We start from the raw sequence: 14,518 nt of genomic DNA, 5'->3' as shown, positions 1-14,518 counted from the left end.
ATATATGTTTATTTATTAAACAAATATGATTTGCCGGTAATTAATCTTATCTTCATTTTTTTCCTTGAGTCGTTTTTTTTATTAGAGTAAAATGGCAGGATCTTGCTCACGAGTATTCCTTTGAACGATTTATCATATACATGTGTTATTTTTAGTAAAACTCTCGCTAGTTTAGGACTCTTTACTTTTTTTTTAGTGTTGATTTTGAGTAAGATTTGGAGCCTTTGAAACGACGAAAGGTTCGGGGAGAAAGTAACAAATCTTCCATGGAATGGGTGTAAATGAACTATATTTCTGAATATTGCGCTGAATCTTGATTTAAGCTGTTTTGTTCCAGCTTGCAGCAAAATAAGGTAATATAACTAACATTTTATTTTATAATTCGAACAGTGAAGCTACTATTAGAAATAGGTCGCAATGTGAGTTAATAAAGAATATGATGCGATGTTTTGTATATTGTTAGTGTAGAATGAAGAAGAATCTGTTATTTCTGTTTTAAAAATCACATGCTACTAACTAATATAGAACAATTATATTAAAGTTTATAAATCGGAAGTCAAGAATAAATTAAGTTTGTGGAACTTTGAATTTAAGGTTTAATTATTTTAAGCACAAGGCCTAACCTTATTCGAGCATTTCAGTGAAATAAGCAATTTAAGGTAAAAGGTACATTAAATTGCCCAAAATTATGGCCTGGCTGAAAGTTAATTGGCATAAAAAGTTGAGTAGAACACTATAATCGTGGGGAATTAGCATAAAAACTCATGGCAATTTTTTCTGGTTGCTATAGACTAAATATCAAAAATAATCGATTGGATCTGTACAATTAAATACAAATTTGTGATTTGGCGCCAAACGGTACATATTTGTGAAGGAAAAAAAGTTGAATTAAAATAAAGATAAAAAGTAGCAATGAGACTCCATCTAATATAATATTCTGATGCGAGATTACGTACATGATTGACCTACTATATGATTTTAGGAAGTATGCAGTTGCAAAACACCCAGAATTCTCCACTGCAATTAGCAATGCTGAAAAAGGTGCTGCTCAAGGTGTGGACCAAGGTGTGACTGAGCAAAATGGAAACTCAAAAAACGATGAGGAAATGTCCAGCTATTACAGTGAGATTCGGTCGATTGGTGTTTCTCTTGGTTATATAAATAAGATGATCGATGAAATTAGGATTAATAAACAACGCGCATTGTTAACTACAAGTTCAAGTAAGGACGAGGAGATATCTGAGAATTTGGCTAAGATTTTGGATGAGACTCATGAAAAGACTCTGGAACTAAAGAACAATATAGAATATTTGAGGATTCAAAATGAAAATCTTAAAAAGAAGGCTAGTAAGAAAGAAACTGCTGAAATTATGATCAGAGAGAATTTGCTCCAAACCATTTCAAAAAGATTCAAGGAAACCATATATGAATTCCAGTCGGTGCAATCTGAGTACAAAACTGAGATGAGAAACAAAATCTTTCGGCAAATCAAAATCGTGTATCCAGATGCCACGCAAAGCGCTATTGATTCTATTGCTGAAGAAGAAGGTAAGATAACTACAACGCAGCTAATAAAAATGAAATTGAGTGGTTCACACGAAACTATTGGTAACGCAATAACAGAATTGCAAGATAGATATAGAGATATTAGAAAGCTCGAGAAGAGTGTTGAGGAGCTACAGCAGTTATTCATTGAACTAGCATCATTGATTAACGAGCAAGGTGAAATGCTGGACCACATTGAATTCTCTGTTTCCACTGCAAGAGATTACACTGAAAAGGCGGATATTGAATTAATTTCAGCCAGAAAGTATCAAAAGAAAGCCCAGAAAAAGATGCTTTGGATTATTTTGTGTATATTTATATTAATTCTCGTAATACTACTGCCTATAATTATCGGGTTTGCAATGAATAGTAGATAGTGGGAGAAACATAACGCTAATTAATCATTCAACTTTTTTTTTTTTTAATGTTCATTTTGATTTCAGTTGTATTTAAAATTTTTGACCATAAAACTACCGCAATTTGTGTTGGTCGAAATTAATAATGAATTTTGGGATAAATTATAAATTATGCCTTGGCGTCGAATCAAAGATAGAAATTGAACTTGAAAAAAACCAGAGAAGTGAAACTGAAAATTTAATCTTCTCAGAATCAAGATTTTATTCTTTAATAGAAGTTGTTTGTAAATCATTTAATGTAATAGATGACGTCAGGACTTTAATATCTATATTAAAACTGTACTCTGGCAGAGTTTTTGCATGTAGTGACAGCTTAAATACATATAATGGGTGCTTAGAGTATATTAGGCCACAACTTTTCCTCTTATTAAGGAAAAACTGGGTAATTTCCATAGGAATATGTACAAGAATTGCTCAGCTTGAAGACGCTTTCATTGAAAATTTCAGCAAGTATTGCGCTTTGGAGAGCTCAAAAGATACCCTATCCTATCTGTCTTGCTTATTGCCACTATTTTTGATATTTAGTAAGTCAAAAATTAACAGGAAGATTATTTTAGATAATTTCAAAGAAAAGTTATCGTTTTTGGATGAAATTAAGCTTATCTCAAGATTTAGGTTTCTTAAACTTATTGAAAATAAGAAATATATTTATAAGCAAACTGAAGAGATTAGAGATATAAATTCTGCAAAAACTGAGAATAAGAAATTTATTCCAAAGCTTGAGAGTGAAATTAATCTACTGAATACATTAGAACAAAAAACCTGTGCAGTATTGAATATGATAACTTTTGATGATAAAGGTTCTGGAAATGATAAAATCCTGGGCATTAATAACTACCGTTTTATTTTCAATCTGTGGGATGAATATTCAAGTATTGGATCTGAAGAACTTCTTATCATTGAAATTATTGAATCAAAAAACCTTCCTTCTATATGCTTGAAATGTGAAATACTATTTATTATTACTACTTATATTAAAGAAACATCCACTTTTGAGAAAGTTATAAAGCTAATTATCTCAAATACATCTCAATATCACAAGATAATGCATTACATTTGCAGTAGATGGCATTCATTATTGGGCAAAGACAGGATTGACTTTTTTTCCGAAAATTTACCACCTAGAGCAATTGAAGAATGTTGGAAGAATGTGAGAGCATTAATTTGGGAGTTTCAAGTCTTAATACCACTTTTTTCGAAAAATGTTACCTATTTTAATAAAATTCAAAGTATTGCTTTAAGTTACTATTTAATTTCCTATTTTGTTCAAGTAGATGAAGTTATATATGACTATTCACAGGAAGTAGAGTTCATATACAAACTATTCCAGGTTTTATCTGATGAAATAATTAATGTGATTACTAAAGATTCAGTATTGTATTCTTTTGCGTTGGAAAGAAGTGTACTGCCGAGAATTAGTGCTTTTTCTGAAAATACTATTTTCTCAAATAATTTATTCAATTTGATTAGCAATGTTGCAACTGTTGACTTGGGAAATGATGTCAACAAGGCAGTTTACTACCAACTAGTTTCAAATTTGTTATGTGACCCATATATTAAGAGGCAATTTAGCTTGGGAACAGAATCTGGAAAAATCAATGTGTTTCTTGAAATTTTTGATTTACATAAACTTACAATGACCAATAATTTGACCAAGTTTATTTATCTTTTTGGACAAATTCCAAGCGAAATAATTACTTCAACGTCATACAAAACATCGATTAACTATCATTTTGATCTGCCTTTTTTAAATACATTTTCTCCAAGAGTCGTTAAAAATTCACCGAGATATTATAATTCAATTAGATTCACTGAAACATTTTCAAAAGTAATAAAAAATATAAGTCAATCACGCAAAACCAACATTAAAGTTATATTGCTATTCTTAATAGATTTTATTAAGAGGCTATATAAACAGCATATTGCTGATTTAAGGGGTAAAATAGTAAATCAAGATCGCAATGCAAACGGTCAAGCCGATTTTTACTATTCATACATAGTTTTATTTAAGTATCTGAATCACTGTTTTGAAAAATATAATAATTATGTTGATGAACATGTAACTATGGCACTAAAGAGCATTGCAAAACCTGAATTAATTATTCCAAAAAATGTGATATTTGTTTTCTAAATTTAAAAATAGGGAAGATTAAGTAATAAAAAGTTTTTATAAATTTGGGAAATTCTTGAGTAATTTACTCCTAATGGATGAAATTCCTCCATTTAGGTAGTAGTTTGATACTTTCATATTAAGCTTATCAAAGCATTGCTGAATGACTGTAGAAATATAATAAGATCTAACCCCATTTAGGCAAAGTACTAAAATAATACAGTCTTTGTGGATTTGGAAGTATTCAACGAGAAATTGTTTGATCTGGTCATTATTGTCCTTTGGCCACTCAATAATTTCACCGGTTTTAGAGTTAGTATGAACCCCTAGGCTTGCAAGACCTTTAATAACGTCATCCTCCAATACATTTTTGGATCCTTTAATATGTGATATGTCATAAAGGTTCTTAGGCCTTACATCAAAGATTTTGATGTCAATGTTTGATTTCCTTGCAAGGTTGATTTTTTCCTCAAAATGATCAGAGTTAAGAACGTTTGAGTTCGGAATTGGGAAAAACGAATCTTTAGCCATCTCCATTCCCTTATATACTTTATAGCTGTCTATATCAGCCTTAAAGAATGGGGTAGGGTTACTTCCACATGTTTTACATTCACTGTTTTTATCTCTAATTTTGACAAGACGTACCATATGTTCACTACTTAATGAGTTGTAAAAGAGCATTTTACCAGATAAGACTGGAAGATGGTTTCGAGAGTCCGCTCTACTATCCTTACCCTTCCCAAAGTCATTAAGAATGACTTTAATGACTTCAGTAGATTGCAAACAACCGATAACACCTACCATCATTCCCAATACACCAAAAATTTCTGCGCCTCCAGGAGTACCATCAACTTTTCCATTATCTTCTCTAGGTGCAATGCATCTGTAACAGGGGCCGTTAGAGTAATTATATACGGTGACATGGCCTTGCCATTTTAATGCAGCTCCAGAAACTACGGGCTTTTTATAGTACACTGCTGCATCATTGATCAAATATCTGCTTCTACAATTATCTGTAGCGTCCACAATTACATCGTAGAGCGGAAATATTTCCTTAACTAGATCAATAGATAGAGCCTCTTGATATGCGATAACTCTGGTATTTGGATTTAACGAATTACATGATTGTTGAGCACTAATTGATTTACTCATATGGTTTTTATTTGTAGAGTGAATAATCTGACGATGTAAATTGCTAGTTGAGACTGTATCATGATCAACAATTCCAATAACTCCAATTCCAGCTCCAGTAAGATAAAGTAAAATTGGGCTACCCAATCCACCAGCACCAATTACTAATACTTTTGCATTTTTTAATTTGACTTGGCCTGAAACTCCTACTTCCTTTAGTGCAATTTGTCTAGAGTATCTAATAACATTTTCCTCTGACAATAAAGGGGAGTTAATTATTTCAAATATATCCTTTTTTGCATTTATTTCACCGTCGGATTTCCAAAGGAAAAATACTATAGTTGAGAGGGTGCATATAACAACTGATAAAAAGTAAAACCCAAAAGTTGTCCAGTTCTGATCAATAATTTCCATTTTGAACAAATAAGTCAGTATTTATATTTCAAGTATCCCTAAACGCCAATAAAATCTATCTGTATATCCTCAATTTCTCACTGCTACAAATATTCTTGAAATATTTTGACTACTTTCAAAATGAATAAACGTCTCCAAGTGTTTTTTGGCGCGCACTGTTTCACAGATGTATTCATTATATTTGCCAATTCATTTTTTAATGATTTTTCAAGGGCTTTATTTTGGTTGGGTATTAGAACAAATGAGCACTCAAAATCTTTGTTAGTGCTTCTATAGTTGTAGTTAGAACTCCCAAATGTGGTAGCTATAATTGGTCCTTGAGTTTGTAGACTTGGTTCGCAAGGGTTGAATTTACCAATGTTTCTAAAGAAATAAATACCTTTAAAGTGGAATGACCAGTTGGGCTTTTTATATTCGTAATAATTAATAACCCTTTTTCTTTGTGTACCAAGCTGATTTATAAATGAATGATTTATGTAAGCATATAGTTTTGGAAGAACTAGAGTTCTGATTCTTTCCAACGATGGCTTATTGTATTTCTTAGTAACTCTGTCACATTTTGTGATGGGAACTCCAGATACTATATTTATTGATCTCTCTCTATTTTTAAGTAACGAAATAAAGTATTTAGGAAGATTTAGGTAAGGGGAAATGAGGAAAACATCCGTGTTTTTTTCGTCGCAAAGCTGAGATATATTTTTAACAATTTGTTCTTCGGATTTAATGTTAATCGGAGAACATTGGAAATAAGATGCCAATACACACTCGTCAGAAATATCTGCATTATTTATTTTTTTCTTAATTTTGGATGCTATTTGATCATGAAAGTCTGCATCAATATTTAGCTCCATTAAATCTTTTTTTAATTCGTTAAAGTTGGGCTTTTGAGGTTTCAGTATCTTTCCATCAGATAGAACTCTGTGTGAGTATTCTGATATTAAATCCAGTGATCGCTCAAAGTAGTCACATATTTCTTTTGCACCTGTAATCATTATATATCTATCTTGTTTATATGAAAAATACTCGGAATTCAAGTTTGCACTAGTAATAATTATATTATCATCTGCCATAAATATTTTTATGTGGTATACTCCAAGTACCTCTCTTAGAAATGAAGTCCTCTTAAATTTTGATAAAATATTTATTATGTTCCATGTAGCTCTTCCAAGTAAATTGCCTGAATAGTTAACTACTGGGATTTTGCAGAGCGAAATTACTACTGAGTTTTGATATCTATTAAGGGCCTTAATAAATGGGTTAACATTTTCTTTTTTTCTTGTCATTCTATTATAATCTAAAATTACTTTAATCTTTAGATCACTAATACTATTATTCTCTAAATTTTCAGTTACATTTTGCAGTGTTTTGGTGATCTTTGGAAATGGAAATTATTGAGTAGTTAATAATAAAATGATATATTGTGATTTTGAGAATTTTATTTGAATATTTTGCCCTTACCTCATTTTCGCTGTCCGTATATAAAGAGGAAATATATATCCTACTTTTAGCGTTAAGTAATATCGAGTTTAGTGAATCTTTAAATGATGATGGAGAGTCCAAGATATGAATCTGATCATCTTTGATCTTGAAAATCTTCCCTACAATTTTTTCGGACATAGCTATTTATTCACTAATACCAATGATTTCCCTCTTAAATTCGGTTGGCTCCTAATTGACAAGTGAAAAATACGATAAATAAATTAAAAATAAAGTGTTAAAATGGAAAAAAGTATTGAAAGGGATCACTCTTATGAAAGATTCCTTGTTAATTAATTAGTTATAGCATTATACACGTTTTTAAAGCCGGTACCTATTTATAACAAATAATAATTAAGATATACCATGCTTCAGTTAAGTAAGTCATGTTATAAATCTGTTTGAAAACTAAGAATCAAATAGTTTAACTGCTTCAGTAGCGTACTGTGTTGTTTTATTTGAAGTACTATAATTGAATTGATTAGTAAGTAAAGTTCCCCACAACATTGGCGGCAAAACATGCAGACACTATTTTTTACCTGAGTTGTTTTGTTAAGTGAAAGAAACTTAACACTAGAGGCCAAATAGTATTATTGCTTCAAATTTAAATAACTACTAGACTTTTCATCATGAGTAATGGCTATAGGGTTCATGATGACGATGAGCCATCACAGAATTCACATGATGGAAATAATTCTGCAAACAATGGCATTGCAAACATTTTGTTGACGCAAGATCCCAGTGACTACAGTGAGGCGGAGGAGGTAGCAATTGATGAAGTAGTGTATGAGGAGGAAATGGCAAATGAATCAGAGGAGGAGCTTGGAGAAGACCTCTATGGCGACAACTTTATGAATGATTACAATAAGAACCCTGAATTAGATAAGTATGATCCTGAGATGTTGGACGATACCCACTATGAAGACGATATTGAGGCAAAGAGAAGAGCAGATTTGGCTTTGGATAGAATGAAATCTGAGAAGTCACAGGGAAAACAGAGGGAAATCCACCAAAAATATGGAATTTCCACATTTAATGCAGACGATGGCGATGACGGTGAAATTGAAAAGAGAAGGAAGCGAAGAGAAGCATTCAGGGAGATGGCCGATGAGGCAGCCAGAGGAGGCGGCATTGTTGATATTAATGAGCTCATTCAAGATTTACCACTGGCTGAGCAGTCTGAATGGAGTGAGCATGTTGAAAATATTATTCGACGCCTATTTAAGGTATTTTTACAAGACTTCAAACTCTCTTCAATGTACAAAGCCATTTCAAGCAGTGATTGCAGAGCAGAAGGGGGAAATATCTCTTTTGAAGATCTCTATTATATTAAAAAGATCGAAGAGATGGTACAAGAAGAAAAAACCAGCCTGTATGTGGATGTTAAGCACATATTTACTTTTTGTTACAAACTCTGGGATTATTTAAACCTTTATCCCACTCCAGTAATTGAATGTTTTAACCAGTGTGCATACGAAGTTGTAACCTCTATGTACCATAGTTTATATTCTGGAAAGTCCATTATGGTAAGATTGATTGGTCTAGACTATATTGATCAACTTAGGGATTTAAGAGTGGAGTGGTTAAACCAGTTAATCAGGGTTTCTGGAATTATTACTAGGAGAACCGACATTTTGACTAGATTCAAATCTCTATATATGGAGTGTGTAAAGTGTGGTTGCGATAACTTGGGTCCTTATGAGGATAATCCATTGTTTGAAGGTGGATCTTTGAGCGATAGCAACTCAATAATGAAGAATATTGGAAAATGTACCGACTGTCAGAGCAAGGGACCTTTTGTAATTAACAGAGAAAGGACGACTTACGAAAACTATCAGAAGCTCACTATCCAAGAGTCCCCAGGAAGTGTTCCTGCTGGAAGAGTCCCGAGGTCTAGAGAAATTATTGTCAATGGTGACTTAGTGGATTATGCTTGTCCAGGTGAAGAAGTCATTATTACTGGAATTTACAGAACATTTAGGGATCAAAAGCTAAACATCAAGTCAGGATTCCCAATTTTAGGAACTCAAATATTTTGTAACAACATTGAAAAGAAACATGACGCCCTTAGAAAAGATGATCTAACTGACGAGGATTACAAGAAAATTAAGGAGTTATCCAGGGACCCTGATATTAAGGAAAAGATTATCTCTTCGATTGCACCATCCATTTATGGCCACAATCATATTAAGACAGCCATCGCTTGCTCATTATTTTCTGGAGTTAGAAAGCAAGTAGAAGGCAAACACCACCATATTAGAGGTGACATTAATGTCTTGATTGTTGGCGACCCTGGGCTTGCAAAGAGTCAGTTCCTCAAATATGTAGAAAAGAGTTTTGACAGAACCATTTACACCTCAGGGAAAGGAGCATCAGCTGTTGGGTTGACAGCTTCAGTTAGGAGAGATCCAGTTTCCGGTGAGTGGACACTTGAAGGCGGTGCTTTAGTTCTTGCTGATGAAGGTATCTGCTTGATCGATGAGTTTGACAAAATGAGCGATAAAGATAGAGTTTCCATTCATGAAGCAATGGAGCAGCAAAGTATTTCAATTTCAAAGGCAGGAATTGTGACAACACTGCGTGCCAGATGCAGTATTATTGCAGCAGCAAACCCAATATTCGGCAAATATGACTCCAGCCTGACATTTAAGGATAATGTAGATCTGACGGATCCCATCATTTCTCGTTTTGATGTTTTGGCAGTTTTAAAGGATGAAGTTCATCCAATGAAGGATGAATTATTGGCGAATTTTGTGGTTCAGTCTCATATGAATAGTCAGGCAATGTACGGAAGTAGCAACTTAGATCAGCATGATCAAGAGAAGAAGTTTTCTTCCGGCCTGAGTGATACAAGCCAAAATTGTGATCAAAGATTTGCTCCAATCGACCAAAAGCTACTTTGCAAATATATTAGATACGCGAGGAAATACTGTAAGCCACAGATTAGAAGTGTTGATAAAGAAAAGATTACAACATTCTACTCGAGAATTAGGCAAGAAGCGCAGCAAACAGGAGGCATTTCAATGACTGTAAGGCATATAGAGAGTATTATTCGTCTTGCAGAGGCTCAAGCAAAGATGAGGCTCAGTCCAATTGTATCAAATAAGGATGTTGATGGGGCAATTGGTATGGTACTCGAGTCATTCATTCAGAGTCAAAAGTATGCTGTAGCTCAAAGACTTTCCAAGATCTTTTCTAGATACAAGGCATTGAGTAGTGGATTTGTGGATGTGCTAGAAAATTTATTATTACAATTGTTTTCTGACAAGATTCAAAAGATAAAGCTCAGAAATTGGGATGAGGAGCAGATGAATAATATTGTGGAAGAAGTTGATAATCTGACAGTAAATCTGGATGAGTTTATAGCAATAGCAGAGAAAATCAAACTTTCACATAACGTAACGCTGTCGTATCTAAAATCATCGTCATTCTTAAAGCATTACTTAGTATCAGAAACTATCGATTCCATGGGAAATAACATAAAAATAATTTGTAAAAGAAGTAATACAGATCAAGACTCTCAAAGTCAACTTTCTATGTAAGAGAACTGACTCAGAACAATCAACTCTAAAAGTACCTCTATTAAGGCATTAGTCACTAAAATTGATAACAAGATAGCCCAAAATATCTTTTAATTATGAGTTGTTTTCCACTTTTATCTCTCCACTCCCATCTCACTTGCTTTTCTCATGGACTTAATACAACTATGCAAAATTTAGGCGCCATGGTGCTACATTGTGTGAGGACAAAAGGATGAATATTGCAAATGGCCAAATAAAAATAATTTTAGATATTTATATAAATTTATGTATTTTAAATAATTTGTTCTGTTGATTTCTGATTTTGTAAAAATGAAGAGTTCAGGTGTAGATTATAGGGGTCGTCCGCTATTTGACATTCCCCATAAAATGGCGAGCACAACAATTCTAAGTAAGAACTCAGCAGACCTAAATCTAAAAGGGTTTTTTAATCTGTTTATGTTAATTCTCGTATTTACAAATATGGGTGTTGTACTGGAAAATGCAATGAAGTATGGTTGTAAAGTTTCATTCCCCAAAGGAATTACAGATTTAATTCAAAACTGGCCAATTCTATGGTGTATATGTCAATTAATGGCTTTGGTATTTGTTTCCTATATACTGGAGAAGTATCTTGCTTCTTTAAAGATATTATTGTTTAACGTTTATAATTGCGAGCCAAGTATTAACCCAAATAAAGCTAATTGTGGTTTTGTAAATTCTAGTTTGCCCAAAATAACGGGATTTTTATCACTAATGTTAATCATCACTAACATGCTAATGATGCTTTACATTCCATATAAAACAGTCAAGTTTTATTCACCAAACCCTCTCTCTTCTTTAATTTTACTCAGCTTTTCATTTGTTTGGTTTTTCAAAACTTTATCATTTCACCATGTTTGCCACGATGTTAGAAGATGCATATTAAATGATGAAGACTTCCGTGAGGTTTGTGGAACTTCTCCAGAGGCTGAAATTGCAAGTAAATATCCAACGAGCCTATCATTAAGATACCATTACTGGTTCTTGATGGCACCAACTATGTGTTTTCAATTTTGGTATCCAAGAACTGGTGGAATAAGGTGGCTGCAAGTCATTAAACACACTATTGAGTTAGTCACATGTATCATTCTTATCAAAATCATAACTGAACAATATGTTATGGTAACTGCACATTATACTTTTACATTAAAAGAAATTCAAAGTATGAATATTTTCCAGTTTTTAGGTCACATGGCCGCTAGAATTATGAAGCTCTCAATTCCATCTCTTTATGTGTGGTTACTGGGATTTGTTGCATTATTCCATCATTACCTCAATATACTTGGAGAGATTACATGTTTTGCAGATAGAGCATTTTATCTTGACTGGTGGAATGCTGGAAATTTTGGGGAGTATTGGAGAAAGTGGAACCTCCCTGTTCATTTCTTCCTTACAAGACACATATTTAAGCCACTGAGAAAGAAGGGATTCAGTAGTTCCTTTTCAGGTTTACTTGTATTCACATTTTCTGCTTTAATTCATGAATATTTGGTGGTCGTACCATTAGATATTGGATGGACAGGATGGGTCGTACTTGCTTTTGTTTTCCAAGTCCCACTTTCATCTTGGACCCAATCAAGCTACATTCAAAAGAGAGAAACTCTTGGTAATGTTTTGTTTTGGATTACATTTTGTTTTTGTGGGCAACCTATTGCTGTTTTATTATATTATTATTTGTGGGCTCTTTCTAAAGGACAGATTGATCAAATAGACTTAAACAAAATTGAAGGAATTCCTCAGATTCCACTGGAAAACATATCTGGATATATTGCGAACTTAACAAACGTAACTCATAACATTTATCATTAATTTTTTTCATTAAGAGTTAGTTAACATGACTTCATGTCATTTTGATCATTCAGTCAATTTAAATATTCCCGCCTTAACTTTTTTACAATAAGCAAATAAACCAACTAATTAATAAAGATACTATGTGGAAAAGTATGTAATTTACAATGAATTGTATTGAGTTACTGGATTTGCTTAGGAGGTATATTAAAAAGTGGCCAGAAATTGATACAGAGACATTCGACTTTGTTAATTCTTCATTGTTTGAAAGCTCAGAAAACAAATATTATGAAGCTTTGAAAAAGAGAATATGCGGATATTTGTATGATTACTTGGATGAAGATGAGATTTCTGATATACTTTTAAACTCATTCAAGAGGCTTGCAAATACATTAATTACAAGCTTTGAATTAGAATTGGTACTTCAACCAGAGCTTGATATTTCTGATTTATTTGTAATGCTTGAGATTATAGACAGCGAATTTGCAATATCTAACAATACCGGTGAATATTGTATTTTGTTTAAGAATTATATTAGTGGCAAATATGAACTAAATTTGATTGAAAGTGAATCTATTCAAAACTTTAATTCTATTGCAAGTTTAATTGAACATATTATTTCAACGTTCAATTCTACGAATATATATTTACTCGAGGATATTGGATCAGTTTCAACAGAAGATCTCCGAGAATTTGTTAAAAACCGGTATATTAGAATGTACGAAATATATAAAAAAAAACCTGAAGTTATGGTAAATAAAATTCATTTAAGTCAATTCGAAGCAGAAACTGCAATGAATATTGAAAGATCTTGGGAAGTAATATTGTTTTCTAAAATTATTGGAATGATTAGGACTCTTTTCTTGCTAAATGGTAAAATGAACGATTCTGAAATTAACAATGGTTCATACGAATATTCTAGTGTCAATGAAAGAACTTTTATATTAATTGTTACCAGATTTACTGAAACATTAAAAATTATTCAAAAATATAATAAAGGGAATGATAGATGTGGCACCATTTTATTTTTGCAATTTGAATTATATGAAATAATACGTAATCAATATCCTTATAATTTGGTAGGCTGCATAGATGATATAGAATATTGGAATTATTTTCAAGCATATTTGGAAATGTTTACAAATATTCAAGCTTTAATGGCTCTTGAGTTGAGTTACTTACCAAAGGACATTGAACAAATGATTGATGATTTGTATTTTAACAGGATGCAGAGTATCATGGACTATATGTTCAATCGAATTTTTATCATTATTAATAGTATAGAATTAAAATATTATTCAAGTGAGAAACAGGAGATCAATTATTTAAGCTCTTTTTGTGCTTTAATCGCCGACTATTTGAATCCATTATTATTTCTTTCTAACGAGGCTAATGAAAATTATTTTTTCTTAATTAAAACATCTATGGAAATTAATATAATTAATTGGATTAAATTGTCGTTTTTGTGTGCCAATAGTGTATTTAATACATGCAGTGACTCAATAAAAATTGAGACAGATTCTATTATACCGAAAAATATCTCTAAAGTTGACTTTTTTCAAGAAAAATTAATTAATGGATATTCCATGATATTTTATGGTCTTAAAATGCTTTATTTATTGTTTAATACTACAGACGTTTCGTTTTTCTTACCTCTTGTTAGGCATACATTCAGCAATTTACAAGTCACCTATTGCTTACTTTCGAAGCAAGATTATCAAAAACCATCCTCCTGTACCTATATTGATGATTTTAAGAGAGTAAAGAGACTTTTAGACGAAATAATAATACTATTTTCACAAAGTCTTAATAGGGAGATCATCCATACTCTCTCTACTAGTGAGGGTAATGTCGATCCAAAACACAATAAAACTTCCGTAGACTTAATAAATAAACTGTTAGAAGATAGCTGTCTCGTAGTTTAATGAACTTTAGAAGATCAGATAATTAAATTTAAGCATATCCATTTCCGTTCAGAATACATGTATAGATACTAACGAGGCAGCTTGACAGATATGGACACTCTTTAATATACTAGATAATGAATTATTTTATTTAAACCTATTTACAACTACTTA

At 32.2% G+C, this 14,518-nt stretch overlaps 7 protein-coding genes across 7 annotated transcripts; 5 read left to right on the top strand and 2 right to left on the bottom strand.

Annotated features, from left to right (window-relative positions):
* Window positions 1-956: 956 nt before the first annotated feature.
* Window positions 957-1,922, top strand: ELE39_003738 (SNARE domain-containing; the record flags this gene model as incomplete). Its single annotated transcript, XM_067346883.1, has 1 exon — window positions 957-1,922. The coding sequence occupies one exon, from the start codon at window positions 957-959 to the stop codon at window positions 1,920-1,922; it is 966 nt and encodes a 321-aa protein (XP_067199674.1).
* A 124-nt stretch (window positions 1,923-2,046) lies between these two features.
* ELE39_003737 (uncharacterized protein) lies at window positions 2,047-4,092 on the top strand (the record flags this gene model as incomplete). The annotated part of the gene is made up of 1 exon (XM_067346882.1): window positions 2,047-4,092. The coding sequence occupies one exon, from the start codon at window positions 2,047-2,049 to the stop codon at window positions 4,090-4,092; it is 2,046 nt and encodes a 681-aa protein (XP_067199673.1).
* Window positions 4,093-4,128: 36 nt separating this feature from the next.
* ELE39_003736 (molybdopterin synthase sulfurylase) lies at window positions 4,129-5,616 on the bottom strand (the record flags this gene model as incomplete). Its single annotated transcript, XM_067346881.1, has 1 exon — window positions 4,129-5,616. The coding sequence occupies one exon, from the start codon at window positions 5,614-5,616 to the stop codon at window positions 4,129-4,131; it is 1,488 nt and encodes a 495-aa protein (XP_067199672.1).
* An 83-nt stretch (window positions 5,617-5,699) lies between these two features.
* Window positions 5,700-6,899, bottom strand: ELE39_003735 (silencer-associated factor; the record flags this gene model as incomplete). Its single annotated transcript, XM_067346880.1, has 1 exon — window positions 5,700-6,899. One exon carries the CDS (start codon window positions 6,897-6,899, stop codon window positions 5,700-5,702), a length of 1,200 nt encoding a protein of 399 aa, XP_067199671.1.
* Window positions 6,900-7,721: 822 nt separating this feature from the next.
* ELE39_003734 (DNA replication licensing factor MCM2) lies at window positions 7,722-10,634 on the top strand (the record flags this gene model as incomplete). The annotated part of the gene is made up of 1 exon (XM_067346879.1): window positions 7,722-10,634. One exon carries the CDS (start codon window positions 7,722-7,724, stop codon window positions 10,632-10,634), a length of 2,913 nt encoding a protein of 970 aa, XP_067199670.1.
* Window positions 10,635-10,943: 309 nt separating this feature from the next.
* ELE39_003733 (diacylglycerol acyltransferase 1-related enzyme) lies at window positions 10,944-12,461 on the top strand (the record flags this gene model as incomplete). The annotated part of the gene is made up of 1 exon (XM_067346878.1): window positions 10,944-12,461. One exon carries the CDS (start codon window positions 10,944-10,946, stop codon window positions 12,459-12,461), a length of 1,518 nt encoding a protein of 505 aa, XP_067199669.1.
* Window positions 12,462-12,607: 146 nt separating this feature from the next.
* On the top strand, window positions 12,608-14,365 carry ELE39_003732 (uncharacterized protein; the record flags this gene model as incomplete). Its single annotated transcript, XM_067346877.1, has 1 exon — window positions 12,608-14,365. One exon carries the CDS (start codon window positions 12,608-12,610, stop codon window positions 14,363-14,365), a length of 1,758 nt encoding a protein of 585 aa, XP_067199668.1.
* Window positions 14,366-14,518: the final 153 nt, after the last annotated feature.

The sequence above is a fragment of the Cryptosporidium sp. chipmunk genotype I genome (genome assembly GCF_004936735.1).
Source record: "Cryptosporidium sp. chipmunk genotype I strain 37763 chromosome Unknown contig_8, whole genome shotgun sequence".
Classification (NCBI taxonomy): Eukaryota; Apicomplexa; class Conoidasida; order Eucoccidiorida; family Cryptosporidiidae; genus Cryptosporidium; species Cryptosporidium sp. chipmunk genotype I.
Note: the sequence above shows the minus strand (reverse complement) of the source record. Positions and strands in the feature narration are given on the sequence as shown.